Source organism: Sinocyclocheilus anshuiensis, unplaced genomic scaffold (genome assembly GCF_001515605.1).
Source record: "Sinocyclocheilus anshuiensis isolate Anshui unplaced genomic scaffold, SAMN03320099.WGS_v1.1 scaffold1203, whole genome shotgun sequence".
Classification (NCBI taxonomy): Eukaryota; Metazoa; Chordata; class Actinopteri; order Cypriniformes; family Cyprinidae; genus Sinocyclocheilus; species Sinocyclocheilus anshuiensis.
The window spans coordinates 760752-783183 of NW_015539980.1; the positions used below are offsets into that span (position 1 = coordinate 760752).

Consider the following 22432-nt stretch of genomic DNA (forward strand, 5'->3'; position numbering starts at 1 on the left):
TGTCAAACAGAAAATGAGTACTCTGATCATCTGTAGCCTACCCTTGCAATTGTCTTTTGTGAAAGACTTGTCTTTCAGGTTAACTAATAATTTATCAGCAAGTTTGGCCTGCAATTCATTGAATGTGTGTTATGATTATCAGTCTAATGAACCATGAGTTCACACTAAGACAACACTTGGCTATTTTTATTTTTCATTTTATTTCATTTTATTAATTTTTTGGACATGACCAGCACAAGCCTACATTGGCGGTTAATTGATGCGCTCTTGGAGACTGTGACGCGTGCCTAGTCCATTGAACATTCAAAAGCTTTTCAACTCAATCAATAGTTTTTACTCTTATAACTTGCATACCGTGTAAAAAGTAAACACGTTATTTAATTTTATTACACACTTTTAGTTTCACCAATCAGTTTGACTGCTACACCTCAGACAACAGCACACCAACAGAGGAGGCAAAAATTGTCGACATGCATTTTTGATGGTGGTAGGCCTATATGATTGTCAGATTAAATTTTTATGTGTGTTTCACCCTATTCCATACGTCCCCCATCCCCAACCCCCCCAGAACCCAGAATTAAACAAAGAGAAAGAAAAAAAAAAGAAGAAAAAATACAGGGTTTTTTTGCGTCAGTCCGTGATGCTTTATTGCCATATTCGGTCAAATGGCTCAGACACAGACGCCAATAGTTTAGAAAGACACGCTATAAACGAAGCAACGTGATAGGACGATAATATAGCAAACAGGTTACTGAAGAGTTTGGCAGTCTTAACTTGAGGGGGTTGGTATTCAAATTAGTGGCGCGCTTTGGTGTGATTGGTAGAGCAGACATCCATCTGTTGCATTGTAACGGCGCGTGTCAGACGCGTGAGATCGCAGCTGATTTGAAACAAGGTGTTTAATAGAACCACCGAACAGCTAAAATGTCTGGTCACTGGAAAATACAAACAGAAAAAAAACCCAGTAAGAAATTTTTAGGAAAAGAAACATGCAAAAGCGGTTTAACCTCCTTTCTATGTAAATAAAACCTTATTTCTAAGCCTACACTTTTTATTTTCATCTCTAACCTTATCCTTTATATATTGGGGATTTGTTTTTTAAATTATGTTGTATTCCAAACCTCCATACTCTTGTTTAATATGAACTTAAATACAGTCTACATCATTTTCCATGCATGGTTTTGCTATATTTTGGAGTAATAAGAACGTAGGCTATATATCGAACATGGTCCGAATGTAAGCAGATGTTGACAGTATAGCGTGGCTTGGTTAATTATCGCGCGGTCTTCATGCTCTGTATTATTTATATAGATGTCCAATATATGGCGGTTTTCCTTGTGAAATAAAATCTCTTAAAGCACAAATTGTAATAAAACAAATACAAGTTAAAGTAACCCACAACTTTAAATGCCTTGTAGCAACAACAACAAAAAAAAAGCAATAAACATTAAACCAAAATGCGAAATGGAAAATGAACTTGCATTTTGTAAATTATTGTGCTTCAACTTCCACATTTTATTGTGTAGGCCTATATGTGTATATGTAGGCCTATATATTTTATAAAACACTCTTCGAGACAATAAAAATAATCATCAGTCACATGCGCATACCAGCGGTTTCGGATGATACTGACATCAATCAACAGATGGTAACTTTTGGGACAGTCAGATCAGATCTTCTCCCTTTGGCATCCCCCTCTGCGTCCAACCGAAGACACAATAGAATAGAAGCCCTCCCTCCACGCCAAAGGGCCCTATAAAAGACCCCCTCACACACCCTGACCACAAAACTCTCTGCTCCTCTCTCAAGAGCACATCTAGAGACAGCTCCCGATCAAATCATGACTCCAAACATTATTACCGAAGCTCATTCCCACGCACTCGGTTCTCGAATGACTGTGGCTCAGAGAAAAGAGACACATGAATTGAGAAAGGTGAGGATGATTTTGGGTTCCTTTGAACACCCCTGAACCATTTTAACGGTTGTGCTTGCGGTATAAACTCACACTCACATTAACCGATTTCTGTCTTTTTCCAGACTCTCAAGCCATTGATGGAAAAAAGAAGGCGGGCTCGCATTAACGAGAGCCTCAATCACTTAAAAACACTTATACTCCCTCTGTTCGGCAAAGACGTAAGTATCTTTGGTACTTGCATGGTCATACAGTACTTACATTCAAATGTAGCCTATGTCAGTGTCTGAACAACACACTAATGTGTCCAATCACTTTTCGATAATTTTTTAGGCTTCACGCTATTCAAAGCTGGAGAAAGCTGACATTCTCGAAATGACTGTGCGGTTCCTCAGAGATCTGCCTTCCTCATCAGCTAAAGGTGAGTGATTTCATTTACTTTGGTTTTCACCATTTTCAGTCTAGTTGGCAACTGTATTTATTTTAACTGGTCCAAATGTATTTACTATTTTTCTCTCTCTCCAAAGGTCAAACAGACAGCTATAACGAGGGATACAAAGCCTGCTTGCAGCGCATCTCTGCGATGCTGCCGCAGTCTAACCTCGAAACAGAAACCCGGCAGCGCGTCAACGAGTTCCTCCAGCACTCGATGGTGTCTGCGACGTCCTCCTGCCAGAACTGCTGTGCTCAGAACTCCAGAATGATTTCACAAATGCACCAGAGACTTGTGAGCTTGAGGAAGAGCAGCTCTGCAACGGAGAACCACTCCATCAGTACCGCGGCAGCTCCCAGTCAACCTCAGTCTGTGCCACAGGCATCTGTGGACATGTGGAGACCGTGGTGACCAAACAGGCAACAGAAGTCGTCGGGGAAATTGTTGATAATTAACTTTGCATGTTATTTATTTGTCATCGTAGGTTTTAGTTAAAATGTAAAGCCTGTGATGGAGATTAGGCTACATGTAAAGAATTTAAGGAAATGTGGCTACTTTGTAAATGAAAGAAAGCCAGCGAGCACAGACCATGCTGTCTTCTATGAACATAACGTTATGCAATCCTCGCTGGGGGTTTAAATACTATGGGTTGTAATCAACAAAATTGTAAACCCCAAGGGTTAAAATGTGAGGTTTGCACAATTGACTTGATTTAATTTGGTCTGTGCAAAGAAATCGTAAACACTGTGTGTTAATTATTAATGGCAAAATGAATGTCCCTGAAGGAAGCATAATCACAAAATGTTATTGTGAATCAACAGAAGAATAAAACCTTTTTGCTTTGAAATTCTTGAAATCTTTGTTTGTTTATTTATTGGAAATGGCTTTTAAAATGTCTCACTTGAGGAATAAAGGAGCTAAGTTGTAGACGAAGTAAAAAAGATACAGAAATGACAAACAAAAAACACGTAAATATAAAACTATGTCCTTAAATAGGCACACATATGCATTGATCTGGATAAGAAAACTGGGAAACAACAGCAACAATTTTCCATTTAGCATATGTTATTATAAGAGGTCTTCGTAGTCTGAGAGACCATAGAAATGATCTTCACTTTAGCATCCCTTATACAGCTCCCTGCGCTCAGTCTTTTGCGCGGGAAACAAGGGTCGCCAAAGACACCACTTTAGTGATAAGTCTGTTTCAAGAAACATTAAGTGGAATTGTAGCTATTTTTATCAAATGAACGTTAGCATCTCTTAACGTCTAGGTCTTCTTATTGACTGAGGCATGCGCAAAGCTCCCTCAGCTTGGTGTTTTGCGCGGGAAATAAGGGCCGCCAAAAATACCGCTTGTTTAACTTGAAGTCTGTTTCATGAAAGCGGAATAGAAGCTATTTCTTTCAAATGAATAGCTATGTTGCCTATGTTTGACATAACACATTTATAAATGAATGACCATAAATCGTTGAACGGAACCGCTGAACACTGCTCTGGAAATTGTAAAGATAATAAATTTTTAAATTACTGAGCATATAGCCTATACAAAATCTATTTTTTTTTCATAAATAAAATAATTGTGTGCAGCCGCAGCAAAAGCCATAGTGCAACTGCTTTTTACAGTTCATCCACATTGAACATTGTTCAATAAGATATCAGGTTCAGTAATGTGTTTATAATGTGTTTAACATAATTCTTTGTGAAAACCACCCAAAGCTGGTTATAGAACATTGGTTTGACGGTCTTAGATCGTTTAAGCTGGTCTCCCAAACCAACAAACCAGTTACCAGACCAATCTGGATGGCCAGCAAGCATCAGCAAACCAGCATACTGTAGACTTGTAGATGCTCCCCCCAGCAGGGTGTTGGTGCCTTCTTTTATGTAAGTCTATGTGGCTTTTTCAGGTTTATTGTTGTCCACATGGGAAAATTCATAACCATATCTAAAAGAAAACAATAATAAAAAAATAAAATAAAATAAATAGTAACAATGTACTTCTCCTCAATGAGCTGTATAATTTCAGCCATGTCTGTACTATCCCAAACGGTGTGGAACAAGGCAGTTTAATTCATAGTGTCAGGGGTTTGTTCAAATCATTAAATAATGATGAAGACCCTATCCATTAATTGTCACAGTTATGCACATCAGAGAATCAGCACTCACATTCGTACTGACTCACTTTGTGTTCTAACAAGACCTCCAACATATTGATTGCATGACTGTAATTAGAGCTTGGCCAAGCATCATAATTACTGTTGATCATACTTAGGGATTTGAATAACTGCCTAACTATTAAGCATATGGTGTATAACTCAACCCACACTGCTCCCACTGCACAGGCGAGACTGATATCACAAATCATGCTGCTTGTTGAGAAGAGTTGAGCTATTACTTTGGTCAGTGGTCTGGCTGATTTGGTAAAGTTTAATTAAGACTTAAGACTGATTAGTTTCACCTGCTGGACAATAAAATTGAGCAATCAATATCCCATAGATTTCCATAGATTGGAGGGACCCAAGCCATATCTAGAAACCAGGGCTGCGTTTCCCGAAAACTTCTTAATGCTACGTCATTCGTAAGTTATACCTTAAGTTGTACCTTTACGTTAATACGTGTTTCCCGAAACGTTCTTAGTTAAGTATGCCTTCTGTAAGTCATTTGTTCGTAAGGTTAGTCTGGACCATTCTTAGCTATACCTTATCGCTGTTCACAGTTCACTCTGCTAGTGGCCACCACTGTGAAAAAACCTTCTTCACATTTCAGTCGATACGATTGTAATTCTGTGGCAAGAAAAAGTGCAGAACCAAATAAATATTACAATTCTAAAGTTGTAATACACCCAGTGTTCAATTAGTGTTCAATTAATTGAGTGTTTTTATTCAAAGAATAAAACAGTCATTATACTAATGGTTGTTGGTTTTTCCATTATAATATACAAAGGCACATCGGCTGGCAAACCATTAGGCAGCACATACTTTGGAGACGTTTTTATGCAAAGAATAAAACTGTCATTATGGTTGTTAGTTTTTCCATTATAATATACAAAGGCACATCGGCTGGCAAACAATTAGGCAGCACATAATTAAGAGTATATTTAAAGGGAATGAATGTGATGGGGAGTTTGGTCAAACTATGGCAGCGAGACAGCGAATAGTTGTCCTAAATCAAAGATGGCTGCGTCTGCGGAGCCAGTTAGTGTATGTGCACTATTTCATAATAATGTCAGAATAGCTACCATGTCAAAAGATACAATTCTACAAAAATGTAGCCTGCCATGGGAGCAAATTCAGCAGCTTTTACATCTTGTTGGTCAAACTTTGTAGAGACAAACTTGACAGAGCTACCCCCTAACCCCCGAAATTCAGCTGCTGGCGGCTTTCCGTTTTATGCTGTGGGGAGTTTTCTGGAGGTGGTTGGGGATGGATATGGGCTGAGTAAGACATTGGTGTGGCGGAGTGTTCACTACATCTTGCTCCATCACGCCACCGATTATACAGCCTACGTATGCCTTTCGCCAGGCACGAAGAGATGGTGGCACATCAAGGCTTCCATGCCATTGCGGGTGTCCCGTGACTAATTGGCCTTGTTGACGGGACACTTATTTCTATTTGCTGAAAATAACATATAACGGTAAACAAACTGATGGAAAAGAATAATCTTGTATTATTCTGTGATACAACACATTATTACCTCATATTGCTTATGGTTACTATAAGCTCCTGACACATCACAGAACCTATAAGTGAAATTGGTTAAGAAAATATTTTTCATGATAGTTAAAAAAAAAAAAAGAATTGACCAATGCAAAAGAGATTCGTGTCAGAATCTGTCATTAGTATTTCAATAGATTGTCTATGTTAAATATGTTAAAAAGGAAATAAAGACCTAGCTGTTTAGGGGATTTTTATTGTTGCATATAGGTTTTGGTGAGTAGCTGCTGATCCTCTTGAGGGAGGGGGTTGGGTTTGCTTATTGAAATGCTTGGGTCGAGTGAAGCTAAGAGAATAGAGAACAATGAGTTTGTCACGCCCATGGACTGCCCCTATGTTGCTGTCTTTTGTTGTGCTCCCCGTGATCCAGTTTCTCCCGTGTTCTTATTGTGTTCATTTGATTCAGGTGTGTCTCGTCTAGTACCCCTCGTTTAGTTCAGTATTTAAAGTATGTTCTGCCCCTTGTTTCCTGACCGGTGTCTAACGTCTATTCCCCTGTGCTACGTGTGTGTTCCTGCCTGTGAGTCTTTATTTGGATAAATAAAGATTGTTCTTTGTGATATACTCTGTCGTCTCTGCACGAAATGCATGTCTGTAGAAGAAGAGTAAGCAATTGGGTGATTTTTTGTTTTTCAGAATTTATATAATGAAGCTTGAATTGATGTCAAATGCAATGCTTACAAGTGATTACTGAAAACTTTTAAGAGAACACAGAGACCGTACAGTGAATTAAAACACCACAAAATTAACCACTGTCTTAAAGTTTTTTTTTCAACTGCTTACACACAAAATCTTTACTTGTCACACAATGTCTGAAAGCTGACACACAAACAGCAGAACCACACACCAAATCTGCAAAACCATAGACTAATTATTGGCCTTTGACTCAGTTTTCAATTTCATAAAAACACTTTTTGCAAAACACAACACACAATTCTCTATGTAACACAAAAATCTAACCGTAATAAATATTATTGCAAAGGTGTTTGCAAATGTTTGCTTTTGAGATGTGTTTGTGATCTTTTGAATGCAGTGCTTCATTTTGCAAGAGATGTGAGGCATTTTGCATTTTGTGTGTGCAATTCTTGGATTTGTGTGTAAAGTTTAGAAAAAAAGAGGCAACGTTTCGAAAAAGTCTGTAAGCAGTTGAAAAAAAAAACTGTAATACATAATAGCATGACAATGAAACCAGAAAATGGACAAGTACAACAAGTATATACCAAACTGGCAGAATGTACTTACTGAGAACCTTTCATCAAAAATGATTCAAACTAATATGTAACAGTTGACTGTTAAGAGTTAACAGGGTTAAGACTCTGTAAAAAGGATCAAAGCAGTAATTAATCATTTAGACAGATGATTCATCATCCCTCTATACATGAAGAAGTAACGGCATGATATGATGAACTAAATAAAGAAATACTAAATGACATGACATTATGTATCAACAGGGGAAAACACTTTTGGAAATGAATATTCTGTCTCTTGGCAAATTGAAATTGCTCCTGAAATTGGTACCATGAAGCAATTTCAGGCTTGGAAAAACAGAAACAAATCTTCAACATATGGTCAGCCCTTTCAAAAAACATATACAAGCCATCTGGCATGCAGCGTGAGGAAATATAGAGATGCAAACAACATTCAACTCTGCCTTTTCATAGATTGGACTCCTTTTGGTTTCAATTTTATTATTTTAATGAATTCTGAAGAACTGGTGCTATATTTATTTCAAAATCTCACAATTCACTGTTATGAGAAACACATATTCAAAACGATTCATATTGGAAATTGTTTGGCATGCACAGCATCAACAAGATGACAAAGGCTGAGTATGTCCACCATTTCATGCTCAGACTATAACCCATTATGACTCCTGATCATCTTTGGGCAGAAATGTGGACAAAAAAGCTAAATCCAAGCAAAAGCTCGCTACTGTCAGACTAAAGATGCAGAACTCACTGTTGAAATATGGGTGAATTTATCTTCAGATTCAAATTGTGGTATGATAAAGCAGTCACACTTTATTTTAAGGTCCAGTTCTCTCTATTAACAAACCATTAATTACAACTTTTGCCTCAGTAAACACCTAATTTTCTGCTTATTAATAGTAAGGTAGTTGTTAAGTTTAGGTATTGGGTAGGATTAGGGATGTAGAATTTGGTCATGTAGAATAAATGCTCTATAAGTACTAATAAACAGCCAAAATGCTAATAATAGGCATGCTAATAAGCAAATAGTTAAAGCTTTAAATGACATAAATAAAATTCAATAATATAAGTACAGGCAAATTTATACTACATGTATATGTGGTGAGGAGTCAGAAGAGTTTGGATCCATGTGCAGCTTTGTTATAGAGTAGTAGTCAGACAATACAGGGTCGATCAGCAGCAACAGCAACGGTAGAGGCAAGGCAGAGTCCAGAGAACAGGTAGAAGGTCTATATATATATATTGTGGGTGTGGTCAGATGCAGGTGTGTGGGTGTGGTCAGTCCCAGGTATGAGGGATGATGGGAAACGAAGTCCAAATGGGAAACATTCAATATTCGGGAGAAGGTTCCCTCTGGTTGTGCGGAGGAGGCGGTACCGGAGCCTCTTCTGCAACAGTATACAACATAGGCGGCCTGCACTAATTTCAAATAATGTGGCATGAAAATTCAAACGCAGCATCAGAAAGCTACATTAACTTACATCGTGTCTACACTGGACACGAGCGGCGCGGCGCAATAAAATACAATAGAACTCGTTATAATCAGTGATGCTGTCTTGGATGCGGCGCGACACGACACGACAAATTCCAGACAGTAAACTGCTGACTCTATTTATAACGTACTGACTGACACAACGTTCAAATGATTTGCAATGCTTTGTCGCGTCCAGTGTAGATACGATGTGACAGTAAAAACATGGGTGTGTAGAAAAGAAAAGTGGACACGGAAAATAGATGATTAAAATGTGAATGGACTGAACAGTTTTGAGTGAGTGAGTGACTGATATCTTTGTTATGCAATACACGTGTTGGTTCGCAGTGAGTTCACATTGCTTTATTTTCAAGATCTGAGGTAAAATATCTATTGTTGCTTTCACTATGGCTATAAAGATAACGCAAAATAATATTCAAACTCACATTAGACACTTTTAACACTGAATAAAGCACATAATCATTGCCTGAGATTATCACTGTCATAGTTTGTATGTTGTTCCTGCCGCAGACAATAAAAACCGTTCCTGAAATAGAATCCCGTGTCGCTTATTGTCACGTGTCGCTGTCGCGGGTGGTTAGGACAAAAACTACATGGAAAAGATACTTTTTATCGCGTCGTGTCTGGTTGGGACACACGGTGTTACAGTTTGATCCCCCCCCCAAAAATCTAAGCATAAAAATATTAATATTCACAAATCTAATAACTGGATCTGCAATTAGGGAAAGTGGAGAGAAGAGATCCAGTCTGGGAATGAGCAGGAACAGTTGATTTGCATGGCAGACATGGAGATCCAGATTTTTTGTTTGTTCATTTGTTTTTAATATTCAAGTTCTTCTGTAGCTATCTAATGCAAACATTAGAGGGATATACAATATATCTACAAGTCTTGGATTTAAAATAATATCTTTAACTGTGTAAACGCACCAATTATCCTACTCCTTCTTATATCTATCAATAAGGAACAATAGTCCATGAAGTGCAAACAATGAGTAATTATTGGGCAGTATAGCTACATTTACATCATTACATTCATGGCCTTTTACACATGCTCTTTATTTTAACCTACAAAAACACGGTGCACATTTCAAAGCCAGAAAACACTTATTTTACTCTGCTCTGATGATAGCTGTATGAGACATATAAAGGCTGACTCTGCCTAGGGCCATGAAGGTCACTAACACACTATGTACCCACTTACTCTTATGTATGCTTAACTATTTATAGCACCATTAATTGCTATATGTTAAAATACGACAGTAAGTCATGTGTAGAAGTTTGTATTAGTGCTCCGTCTGAACAGAGAAAATATATGTTTTATCTAATGGTGTATTTGCAGGGATTGTTTAGGAATATGACAGGCAAATGGCCATGCCAAAAGAAAAGTCAACAGCTGCCCAGATGAGAAGTGCCCTCACAAAATATATGACTCATCTACCAACCTTATGACAGTTGCTTATGCATGAAAGTTAGTGTCTCCAAGATAGAAGAAAAGAACACCATGTTGGATGTTGCTAAAATGATCTGTACTGTTAACCTATCAAAACCTGTAGAAATTATGTCAGATGATTCCATATTGACTCCTGGTCTTCACTGAGCATATTGGTCTCTCTATAGGGTTTAACTATAATTCCACCTACAAATATGCATGCTAATAAGCAACTAGTTAATAATGAATAGTGTTCCCTAATGTAGTGTTACCATATTTTTTAAAAATCTTAACGCTACATACATTTATGCAATCTCAGAAACTTTGTTTTAACAGTTTTAACCAGACTGAAGGTTGAACGATTATAATTTTCTAAAATGTGACCCTGGAGCACAAAACCAGTCTTAAGTCGCTGGGGTATATTTGTAGCAATAGCCAAAAATACATTGCATGGATCAAAATTATCGATTTTTCTTTTATGCCAAAAATCATTAGGCTATTAAGTAAAGATCATGTTCCATGAAGATATTTTGTAAATTTCCTACCGTAAATATATCAAAACTTAATTTTTGATTAGTAATATGCATTGCTAAGAACTTTATTTGGACAACTTTAAAGGCGATTTTCTCAATATTTAGCTTTTTTTGCACCCTCAGATTCCAGATTTTCAAATAGTTGTATCTCCACCAAATATTGTCCTAACAAACCATACATCAACGGAAACCTCATTTATTCAGCTTTCAGATTATGTATAAATCTGAATTTCAAAAAATTGACCCTTATGACTGGTTTTGTGGTCCAGGGTCACAAATGGTACAAGGCGTTGATAATGTCAAAACTGCTGTTACATGTGTAGCTTATACACAAAAGAAAATAAAGTTGAAGCAGACAGTGAATGCAGATGGAAAATGAAGTGAATCATTCAAGAGTGAACCTGCTGAATTGGTCAAATAAAATCTGGTTGTACCAGAAAAACACAAATCTTAGTTTTGACCACAGGTTAAGAAAGGACTGGCTGGCTTACATTTCCCATCACCATTTATGTTGATAAAAGCATTTAAATTAGTAAATAGCAATACTGAATAGTATTATATAGACTAATATAAAGTCCATTTAAATGTATAATGTAATAATATACAGTGCCCTCCACTAATATTGGCGCCCTTGGTAAATGTGAGCAAAGGCGGCTGTGAAAATAAATCTGCATTGTTTATCCTTTTGATCTTTCATTAAAAAAAAAATCACAAAATTCTAACCTGTCATTGAAGTAAAGCAACAGAAAGTTGCTTTATCCTTGCTTTATCCTCGCTTTATCCTTTTGATCTTTCATTCAAAAAAATTCAAAACATTCTAACCTATCATTAAAACAATCAAGAGTGCGGGGAAACTCACATTATGAAATAAATGTTTTTCTCCAATGCATGTTGGCCACAATTATAATTTGTCACCCCTTGAAATTCTTATGAGTAAGTATATTCCCATTCACATTTACATTTTATTTTAGCACACCAGGGTGACTAGGAGCATAAAATTGTCCAGCCATGACTTCCTGTTCCACAGGATTATAAATATGAGGAAAACAAAGGCCAAATTCCCTTAATCATCCATCACAAGAAGTAAAACCAAAGAATATAGTTCTGATGTGCAGAACAAGATGTTGAGCTTCACAAAACAGAAAGAGTTGGCTATAAGAAATATAGCTAAAGCATTGAAAATCCCCATTTTCACCATCAGGGCAATAATTAATAAGTTCCAGTCAACGAAAGATGTTGAAAAATCTTCCTGGAAGAGGACGTGTGTCTATATCGCCCTAATGCACGGTGAGGAGGAGAGTTTGAGTGGCTAAAGACTCTCCAAGGATCTCACAGCTCGGTTTGGTGTAAACAGGGATAAAAAAGTACCCCATGTCCACAGTTTAATATACTGCCAGATCTTTAATGCTGTGTGCCTGCTTTTCTGCTGGAGGTCCTGGACATCTTGTTAAAATGCATGGTATCATGGATTCTAGCAAATACCGACAGATAAAAAAAATCTAAACCTGGCTGTCTCTGCTAGAAATCTTATAATGGGTTGGACAACCTTCCATCAGGACAATGATCCAAAACAAACATTAAAATCAACACAAAAAGGGGTCACTGAGCACAAAATTAAGCTTCTGCCATGGCCGTCCCAGTCCTCCGACCTGAACCCTATAGAAAATGAGTGTGGTGAACTAAAGAGGAGAAGCACCAACATGGAGCTGTGAGTCTGAAGGATCTGGAGAGATTCTGGATGAAGGAATGGTCTCTGATCTCTTGTCAGGTGTTCTCCAAACTCATCAAGCATTATAGGAGAAAACTCAGAGCTGTTATCTTGGGAAAGAGACGTTGCGATAATTGGGTGCCAATAATTATGCCCAACGTGAACTAGAGAAAAACATTTATTATGAGATTTCCTCCCCACTTTCTGTTGCTTTACTTCAATGACAGGTTAGAATTTTGTGATTTTTTTTTTAATGAAAGATCAAAAGGATAAACAATGCAGATTTATTTTCACAGCCGCCTTTGCTCATATTTACCAAGGGCGCCAATATTAGTGGAGGGCACTGTACATTAAGAAGTATAATATGCATTACTATATAACATAAACTCTTTCACTAATATAGACACCTTCTTAAGCTTCTTATTCCTATGCTCTTTACTTATATTATGGAAAAAAAATACTATGGAAGTCAAGGGGGACCATCAGCTCAGCTGTTTGGTTAGCCATATTCTTCACAATGTCTTATTTTGTGTTCACCAGCAGAAATAAATTGATACAAGTTTGGAACAACTTGAGGGTGAGTAAATGATAACAGATTTTTCATTTTTGGGTGAACCATCCTTTTAATGACACTTTGGTATTGCAATGATATATTATTAGAATATATTCTTGAGATCTTTGCTGTTTTGTTATAGTGACCCAGTCAACTCCTGTCATTAGTTTTCTTCTATTTGTAAATAATATTTAACTGTATATGTAACTCAAAGTTACACTTTTTATGTTTTGCAGCTGACATGTTTTTTTTTATTTTGAGTGGGAAACAATTCTGTCAAAAGGAGGAGAAAAGAAAGTTTACTGCCCCACACTATTATCTGCATTTGGCATAGGTTTTCAGTTTTTGGGTGAAAGCATTCAGTCAGACAAAAGGACGTTGCTGATCAGTCATCCAATAATAAGGTAAAACAAGAAATCAGTTAAGTAGAGCATCACACCATAATGTTGTAGTAAGATAAACAACGGAAATATAGCAAACATTTTTCCAATATTATGCATGACCGTATGGTTGATATGTCTATAAAAGTTTTTTTAAAAAGCAACTAAAAAGCACAGGCTGACAATAGGGGGATCTGAAAGGGGATAATGAGAATGTCTATGGGAATATTTTTCTCCTTAAGCATAGGGAAAAAACTTCAAATATAGTTTCTCACACATGCATTCATGCTGTATTTAGTTTTTCTTATTGTAGTGGAAAGGATGTGATTGGGTAATAAAAGGTGGATGCTGCATATCAGATTTCATGCACACCCTGATAATTATGGAAGGCATCTACTAGGCCTAACAAAGGTAAAGATATGTTTATTATTCAAAAAAGCCCATGTAATAGTACTGCACATGTAAAGCAAGATACTTCTTCTAAATAAAAACATATTTGAAATGTTTTTTTTTTTTTTGGTTTCTTTTAATGCAGCAAGTTACAATGTTAAAATAATCGGCTTGTTTAGGCTATGTAGTAGAGCACAACCACAGACCACAAACCACTTCTAATAAGAAAGCATAATTTACTATATAAAATCAGCAGTCAGTGTTGATGGAATAAGATCAGTGAGCAATTATCTATATGCGCCAGAAATTCTGATAGACAAAGACCAACTAATTAATAAGTAAGAATAGAGTCTTAAAATGCTAAATATCGTTAACCGTCATTAGTAACCTCCCCCACTCCAATTCAAAGGTTTTTCGAGCAGGGTTTTGTGCATCTAGCTATGGGCTCATCTTACTCGAATTTGCTCCTTGAAACTACCTTGTTCCCACGTACCGGAATGAGTTTAGACAAAAGGTCTCTGTGCGAGTGTACGCTAGATGAAGGCACAGATGGGGCACCCACGCTAAAATTCAAAAAGGAACAAAAAGAGTTGTAACTGAACGCATCTTAAGTGAAACATTGGCTGACACGCTCCCTAAATAAAGGACCCATGGGGGAACGGGGCGCGTGCAGGGCACGTACTGATTACCAAAACGACATCGCACTCTGACGCTCCCTTGTGTTCAGTTTATCATTCGCTTACAGCGCATAAAACAATAGTGAAAAAAATATATATACAAAAAGGAAACTGCATATCAATAGTTTCAAAAACGTATAAATTTTAAATATGTTGATATGTTTTTCATTCCCGGTTTCTTCCCGCTTTAATCCTTCACTCTTTGGTTTATTTTGCACACGTTCTGCATTAATTTACATAATATTGCTACATCTGTTATAAATTCTGCTACAAGACGCGTCTCAAACAACAGGATATTAATGGTGCTTTTATATTCACCAAAGATGTTCAATAATATAAGGAAGCGACGGTGACACGTCTGCGCGTAAAATAACTGAATCCCTTTTGTTTGACTATTTGTCATTCAAAACCATTGATGTGGCGCATGCAGATGGGTCAACGACGCCAAAAAAAAAGCTTTTAAAAAACAACGAAAGACTAGGAACTTCAGGAAAGATGTGGGGCACAAGTTACAGCATCATTAAAAGGGGGTTGGTAGAGGCCATCTGGAGACCTCTCCATGACGCGTGCTGGACGCGTGGATCCCTTGGGGCTCCGAGGATCCCTAGCTGAAAATATTTGACAACCTATCAATGCTCAAACGTCCTTTTGCGTTTTCATGCAGTTAAACAAAAGTTCAACACAAAGTATACCATACAACAGACATGCGTACGCGAACGTACATGGCTTTTTGCATAGTTCGCGTCCCATATTGCCATAATGTAAAGCAAACAAATTCATGTGGATTCTAAGTGTAAACACAAACGCTATACATTCAAACAGTGTTTGTTGAATGCAGTACTCACATATTGGTTTGCATGGCAGCTTGTCGGTCTGCTGGGGGACGAGTGCACTCAGCCCCTCCCCATAAACGCCCGAGGTACAGGTGTAAAACCCGTCATCATAAGAGGAAAAAAACAACAACTATTGTTCATCACAATTTACAGACAGATGTTACGTTAAAACGGCGTGGCTTGGGAATCTGTCTGTTTAATTTAAATTATAAATGCTTATCCCGCCCTAAACTGGATCCCAAAGCCGTGTCCTTAATGCGTCACCAGCATCCCTCTTCTTTTTAACCCATTAACATGCTTTCTTCTCCAGAATTTATTTGAAAGAATAACAATAAAAAAAATATTGACGTTATGGTATAACATTAAATGATAGATGCAAATTGTTCCAACACAGTTTTCAGACTTTTCTTTTATTCTGTGTTCAGTGGTGAAAAGCAGATGTGGAGAATGGCTATTCAATATGCGTTAATATATCTTAAGTTTGGCCAAATTAGTAAACTAATACATTTAAATACATTTTAGTAGTGTAAAAGCATTCAATTGATAAACTATAGTAGTGTATAAACTGACTGTCAAAAAAAAAAGGGGTTGGAATGAGCAAAAAATATAATATATCGGATATAAACCAATATATGTTGGTTTATAAAAAATTGATTTAGAGAGGAGTATAATTTATACACGCTACAGACGCGTCGTTTTGCTCTTCAGTCTAAAGTTATTTGAGCAGAGGAGTTGTCTGAGGCGTGGGGGCGTTTCCATGACGCGCCGGACAGGAATATAAACCCTGCGCGCAACCTCAGATCTGCACAAACGACCTCTACCCACAGCAAGCTCAACATGACTCCTAACGCCACTGCTGTATCTGCTCTGACTTATGCGCCCCGCACCGTGGCCATGAGAAAAGAAGCAAACGAACTGAGAAGAACTTTAAAACCCTTACTGGAAAAGAAACGACGAGCGCGCATCAACGAGAGCCTCAGTCGATTAAAAGCGCTCATTCTCCCTCTCACAGGCAAAGATGTAAGTTCTTTTCATAGAATAAACACGCTGTTTTGGATAGTCTGTATGAAGTGCTCGTGCGTTTTACGTTTGTTCTTACCGTTGCCTGTTCTTCATTTCAGAATCGCCGTTACTCTAAACTGGAGAAAGCTGATATTTTGGAGATGACCGTCAGATTCCTGACTGATATTCAATCCATTCCGTCTAAAGGTCCGTTTTCTTCGGATACCTTTTCCATTTCATCTCATATTATGGTCGTCTGATGTAAAATAGCTTCGAAGCAAACTAAGTTGTATATATATTTCTGTTTACAGATAGCGCCGATAGCTTTAAAGCGGGGTATGCAGCTTGGCTCCAGCGCGTTCCAGCGCGCCTTCCGCAAACCGGACTCGACGCAGAAACCCGCAATCGCATCAACGAGTTAATCGAGCATTCAGTGATGCCCAAGACCCCAGCCTGCCAGAACTGCTGTGCACAGAGCTCCAAAATGATGACACAAATCCAACAAAGACTCCTGAATTTGAAATCTAGCAGCTCAAGAATCGTAACCCCGGAAAAAAGCGACGCTGCGATTCCCAGTCGACCTCAGCCTGTGCCACTGATCACCGATGCCAAAGTCTGGAGGCCTTGGTAGACCTACCGTACAATTGACTGCTGTTATGATCTTTTTAATGCAAGCCTTTTAGAATTGTATATATTTGCAAACTGCGTAGTCTCTTGCAGTTTTTTTTTTAATTTGATGAATAGGTGTCATCAAATCTCATGTGAGTATTGTATACTTGGTTTTCCAATCCAGTGTACTGTATAGTAATGACACAGACCCGTTCAAATCGTTTAGTTTTCATAAAGATCCTGCGCGTAACCTGTACATAACGTGGTTAGATTTATGCCCTTCTGCGGGTTAAATCGTCGGTGGCTCTTGAAAACGCCTAAGTAAAACCCCAAGGGTTGATAATTGTAAGATATTTGCACTTCATACTTTAGTATTCTGGGTTGGTGCAGATGATTTAAATGTAAGCACTCTGTGTTGTTGTTCACTGAAATCTCTATTTTAGGAGAGGTGCTATTTATTTCCCTGTTTATACATTTATGTGTTGTGCTACTACATTTATGTTGATACACTTATGTGTTATGCTACTTTTTATAATAAAAGTTGTAGGCTACCCAGCTGGTTTCCTTGCATTATTCTCTCTGAACAAATGAAAAGAACACAGCTAGCGCGCATATACACAATGGAGAAACGCGGGCTTACTATCAAAACATAACAATGACATGGATTTGGGCGCGCAAATGAATACAGATGTGTGGTAGCGTGCTGATGCTCTATAGGCCTATAATCACAGGGCATGCAAGTGAATATACCCTTACGAAAATCAACCATGTTTTTTTGGCGTATTGATTACTATTTGTATAACCACAATTTAACTACAAATACCATGGTTAAACTATGGTTAGTGTAGCAAAACCATGGTTCATTTGTGGTTGCAATGGTATAACTACAGTAACCATGTTTTTTAGTTGGCCTATACATTGAATGCAGCGTCAGGTAGGCTACGTTGGGGGAAAAGCGTATGCCAAATAAATAAATGCAAACATAATCACTGACAGCGTCCTCTTTATTCATGCTAAAGGTGAACGCTTGCAGGAAAACCTGGTCTCTGCTGCCACCTTTCGGTGGTTTAGTTACAGCGTGAATTGAACGAGTGAAGTGTGTAGATAATGTGTAACCAATTTCAGCGATTGATTAACATGTTGGTAAAACTAACGAATAAAGTCTACAAAGTAGAAACGGCGTTTGTTGTAGTTTTATTTATTTATTCGTTTTAAATAATCCAGTTCTTTGTTTTACAGAAAAGCAGTGAAGGGTCAGTTTGTGGCTATCGCCATGTGTGTAACCTACTTCTGTTAATAAACGGAAGTGAACTATCTACACAGCTTATATGAATCGATAACCGATTCACGGCCGTACTTTGTCTTCAATGCTCCACAGCAGAATCGGTGTATGATTTTCACCACGTCTTTTACCACAGTACTGGAAGTAGTCTAGCCAAACCCTGCGAACCTGCAGCTCCGCCTGACTCAGTCCATTTCATAACGACACGCGGATTTGGGTTAAAGACGAGCCTCGACGCAAGATCACGATGTCTATTTTTAATGCACAAGCGACAGCATCCATCCAGATATGCAGGTAAGACCCTCTTATGTAGCGCTGACCTTTTTAACGTCTCAATCAATGGATCTCAGTTTCCGCCCGATATGAAGCGGCCCTATAATCCGAAGACTGCTGCCTCCACAAATAGAATAAGATCCGGACATCACCACGTTTCACAAAGAACGAAATGCACGGAGACGTTACTTTTGGTCATTTCAAATGACTTAGAATGAGGTTGGGATGCTGGTGCATTTTTCTTCTTCGCACGCGGTCACATCGTATGTCGTATGTGATGACCTCAACAGTGATGCTGATGCAGAGCATTGACAGGAACGCAAGGTTATATACAGCAGGTCGTCAGGGCATAATTTACATAATTCAAGGCTTAAATAGCGTATATTAGATTCGGTTATGATAGTTTAGAGAAGAGGATCCTGTAATAACGGGGTGAATAAAAAGTAGAAAATGAAACCGAAATGGCTGTCTGTGTGATATTTTCTTAGCATGAATTTTTGCGCTCATTTGTTAATCGCTTTGTTTCAGGATTAAATGTTGGTTAAAACAGCATGGCTAGCGCAGAATGCTCTTGTTTTTCAATGCTCAAGCGACTGCCCTCTTGTGCTTGTAAGTGGCAAAGCCTGCGTACGCGAGTTAACCACGTGAACATTTCGTGAGACTTTTGTCTGTGTTTGTTCTTGTCGGTGTGTTTGCGTAAATCTGCAGGTCTGACTTACATGTTACTAGCTAATAATGGCGCTGAGACAGAAGCAGCTCCTCCAGCATATGTGGAAACAAAACTGGGTGGCCAGAGCGCGGAACACTACATCGAGGTCTGTTCTCCTGCTGGAAACATTCTGATGCTAAACAGTCGTTTAATTGAGTTTATTCCGGTGACTGGTACCTGATTTGCAAATGAAAATCCGCTATGGTAACCTCTACAACATAACTTGATCTGCTGCTAATACCGAGCGACTGTGATTGGTCCGTCCCGATCAGCGCTGAGAAAAGAAACAGCTTTCACGTGACAACACTAACTTTGTGCTTCAGCAAGCATAGGTATGGGCAATAACAACAAGAGACTTTAATAGTTATTTAATTAGTACGTTTTACAAAATACAGCTGTACAGAGATTTAGACAAGACGATTGTTTTTAACTTGTACCAACCAGTAGGCCTTTTTAACGTTTCAGGACACCACCACATCCAACTCTAATAGTTGTCTAGTTGCATTCTTGTAAACTGACAGACGTCGGCTCTGTTAAATCACTACCACAACTCTTTTTCCATATGCTTATGTGTTGAAAGAAAAAAAAAACTATATCTGATGTTATGATGTAGGATTTCAAATAAATACAATAAATATAAGCAAAAGATTTTGGCCTCAGCTGTTCATCACTTGATTGGAAGTGATATTTATTTAAATCAAAGTGGGTCTTTTGTGCTCCATGTCTGTTCCATTGTGGAGTGAATCAAGAATATATTGGGATAGCTTACATCTAACCCCAAAATCAAAACTTAATGTTATTATTTTACCTAAAGAAATTGAAGCCAGATTGTGTTTTTCCCCCTTTGAATTGTGACTTTATTTTCAAGAATTTTCTTAGAAAAGCTGAACTCATTTGAGTAACAGGTTTTAGACTATTAGTTCTGTTCATTTTAGTGAACATTCTGTGTGTTCTAGAGCCTTACATATTCAAGGCAAAACTGTGTGGACTGAAGGCCTGCAGAATTTGAATGAAAGTGGGTGGAGTCTGAGTCAGTGAAACACTCACACTAGTGGTGAAGAGGATGAGGTCATAAGTGATGCGTGTGCAGTGATGGAGGAAATGACTGAAACACTGTCACTGTGGCGGATGCACTCACTGTTGTGTTGGGAACTTCTCAAGTCTCTGTCGTCTAACTTTTAAGGAGTCATGGCGTCTCATGAGCTCAGCAGGTAGAGTTGTCTAACGAACACATGTTATCGTACTCTTTTAGACAGACTCTTAATTTCATACTTTTCATTCATAGACACATATTGTTCCAAACTTTTAGATTTGTGTGTTTGTAACATTGTGTTTGACATTGCTTTGTATGTTCAAGAAAATACTTCAGCGAATTAATAGTTTGTTGTTTCATGGTGGTTTTAGGAGAAGTTTGTTATGACTTGGCTGTTCAAAATTTCTCACCAAACTGGTTGTGTATGTAATCATGTCTGTTTTCATGTATGATACCATTAGACAAAAAAGCTGAGTGATACAAACAGCAAAAAATTCCAGTACTGCTAGAATACTCTGGAAACGCCGCTCTCAGCCAATCGAATTTAAGGACATGAACTAATATAAATATAATTACTGGCTATAGTCATTCTTATGGTCAAGTCAACTGACATTATATGGATCTTGTGTCAGTGTGACCTATGTATATGAAATTAACGCGATAGTATAGTTTGGTCCCACTTTATATTAGATGGCTTTAATCACTATATGTACTTACATACAGAAAAAAATAGATACAATGTAGGGCTGGACAACAATTCAATATCAATATGTATCGCGATATAATTTTTTTCAATAACGGTGATATGATTTTTAAACACATTTCCGATATTTTGATATACATTACCAGTGTTTCCCATACATTGATTTATTTGTGCCGTTTGACTTCGTTGAATAAATCGTGATATCAATTTTGGCCATATCGTCCAGCCCTAATACAGTGTATTTATTGTTTCCATATTGTATAGCAAAACATGGTAACACTTTATTTTACACTTATTATTATTATTTATATTATTTATTTTACACACCATTTCCCTGTTTAATACTGTAAAGCTGCTTTGACACAATCTGCATTGTAAAAAGCGCTATATAAATAATGGTGACTTTATTGACTAGGCCTATTTTAAGGTGTCTTTGTTACACATGACATGTACTTACTATTATAATAACAATAAATTAAGCATAATTACATGCACGTATATGTAACCCTAATCCTAACCTAACCAAGTAGTAAGTACATGTAGTTAATTAATATTACTCAGTAGTTAAACGTGTAATTACATTGTAACAAGGACACCTTTAACTAAAGTGTAACCCAAAACACATTTGCTGTTATTGAGGTGGGATACGGGTGGTTAAGGACAGGTTTGGTGGTATGGGTAGGTTTAAGGGTGGGTTAAGGTGTAAGGGATGGGTCAACAGTGCAATTATAAATGTAATTACAGAAATTAATTACAGATGTAAACATGCAAGTATTGTTTTAGTTTATTTAGGTTTTTAGTTTTTTTTTTCTTTTTAAAGAAGTACAATGTAAAAATATTTATGTACACAATAAGTGCATTGTATCAATTTAAATGTGAGAGGATTTTTTTTTGATGATTTGTGAGCACTTCTTAGTCTTTTAACATAGGTGAGAAAGATCAATTAAAAACATATACTTAGGGATTTAAAATATACAAAATGTCGGTCTATATGGCCAATACTGAATATGGTTATAAATACACTATATCATGCATCCCTATAAAACCTGGTGATTATATGCAAAGTTTTTTTTCTTTAATATTTCAGGATCATGCGTCCTGATGATGCCAATATTGTTGGCAATGTTCATGGCGGGACTATCCTGAAGATGATTGAGGAAGCGGGATGCATCATTGGCACACGCCACTGCAATACCCAAAACGGGGTGAGTTTTAGTCTTACGGTCCGGAAACCAAGGCGTTTAACACTGGAACCACCGTCGTTTTTTATATATAAAGTGTGTTGTGTTTTTCTAGAACAGATTAACATGATAAAGATGTAACTGAACATTCTGATAGATTTGATAAGTGATAGATGAAACTCACCTAACCTGTCAAAAACTGAACTGTTATATTTTACTGCTAAACATGAAGGGAAAAAAATAAACATGGGCATTTTAAGTCCATTTTCATTTGCTTTTTTTTTACCACAGATTCTCATTACATTTATTCAAAACAATATTTTGCTCATTACTGTATATATATATATATATATATATATATATATATATATATATTTTAAAT

The 22432-nt window shown here is 37.4% G+C and overlaps 3 protein-coding genes and 1 long non-coding RNA gene across 8 annotated transcripts in view; 3 read left to right on the top strand and 1 right to left on the bottom strand.

Annotated features, from left to right (window-relative positions):
- The first annotated feature begins 1840 nt into the window (after window positions 1-1840).
- hes2.1 (hes family bHLH transcription factor 2, tandem duplicate 1) lies at window positions 1841-2616 on the top strand. Its single transcript, XM_016484369.1, is given in 5 exon segments — window positions 1841-1933; window positions 2038-2133; window positions 2246-2333; window positions 2440-2555; window positions 2557-2616. Coding segments are annotated over 5 exon segments (453 nt in total).
- Window positions 2617-5059: 2443 nt separating this feature from the next.
- On the bottom strand, window positions 5060-17137 carry LOC107687145 (uncharacterized). The gene is made up of 3 exons (XR_001634097.1): window positions 17127-17137; window positions 11731-11733; window positions 5060-5125 (listed from the first exon to the last, which is right to left on the bottom strand). It is a non-coding gene; the product is annotated as an uncharacterized LOC107687145 (long non-coding RNA).
- Window positions 16085-17336, top strand: hes2.2 (hes family bHLH transcription factor 2, tandem duplicate 2). Its single transcript, XM_016484374.1, has 3 exons — window positions 16085-16278; window positions 16380-16467; window positions 16572-17336. Exons 1-3 carry the CDS (start codon window positions 16096-16098, stop codon window positions 16889-16891), a joined length of 591 nt encoding a protein of 196 aa, XP_016339860.1. The 5' UTR covers window positions 16085-16095; the 3' UTR covers window positions 16892-17336.
- A 767-nt stretch (window positions 17337-18103) lies between these two features.
- LOC107687121 (cytosolic acyl coenzyme A thioester hydrolase-like) overlaps window positions 18104-22432 on the top strand; it is a 74147-nt gene continuing 69818 nt past the window's right edge. For 2 of the 5 annotated variants that reach the window (XM_016484336.1, XM_016484337.1), the window contains exons 1-2: window positions 18104-18445; window positions 21957-22074. In XM_016484336.1, the coding sequence (XP_016339822.1) occupies window positions 18399-18445; window positions 21957-22074 (165 nt within the window). In that variant the 5' untranslated portion in view covers window positions 18104-18398. Of the gene's footprint in view, window positions 18446-19098; window positions 19240-20131; window positions 20164-20201; window positions 20345-21956; window positions 22075-22432 lie in introns of those variants that run through there. The other 3 variants (XM_016484334.1, XM_016484335.1, XM_016484338.1) reach the window with 2 other exon arrangements.

What these genes read in the sequence shown, in the direction of transcription:
- hes2.2 (XM_016484374.1), top strand. Translation starts at nt 16,096, where the DNA reads ATGACTCCTAACGCCACTGCTGTATCTGCTCTGACTTATGCGCCCCGC. An exon ending in TCCCTCTCACAGGCAAAGAT is followed by an intron (nt 16,279 to 16,379) that starts GTAAGTTCTTTT and finishes TCTTCATTTCAG; the next exon opens with AATCGCCGTTACTCTAAACT. An exon ending in TCAATCCATTCCGTCTAAAG is followed by an intron (nt 16,468 to 16,571) that starts GTCCGTTTTCTT and finishes TTCTGTTTACAG; the next exon opens with ATAGCGCCGATAGCTTTAAA.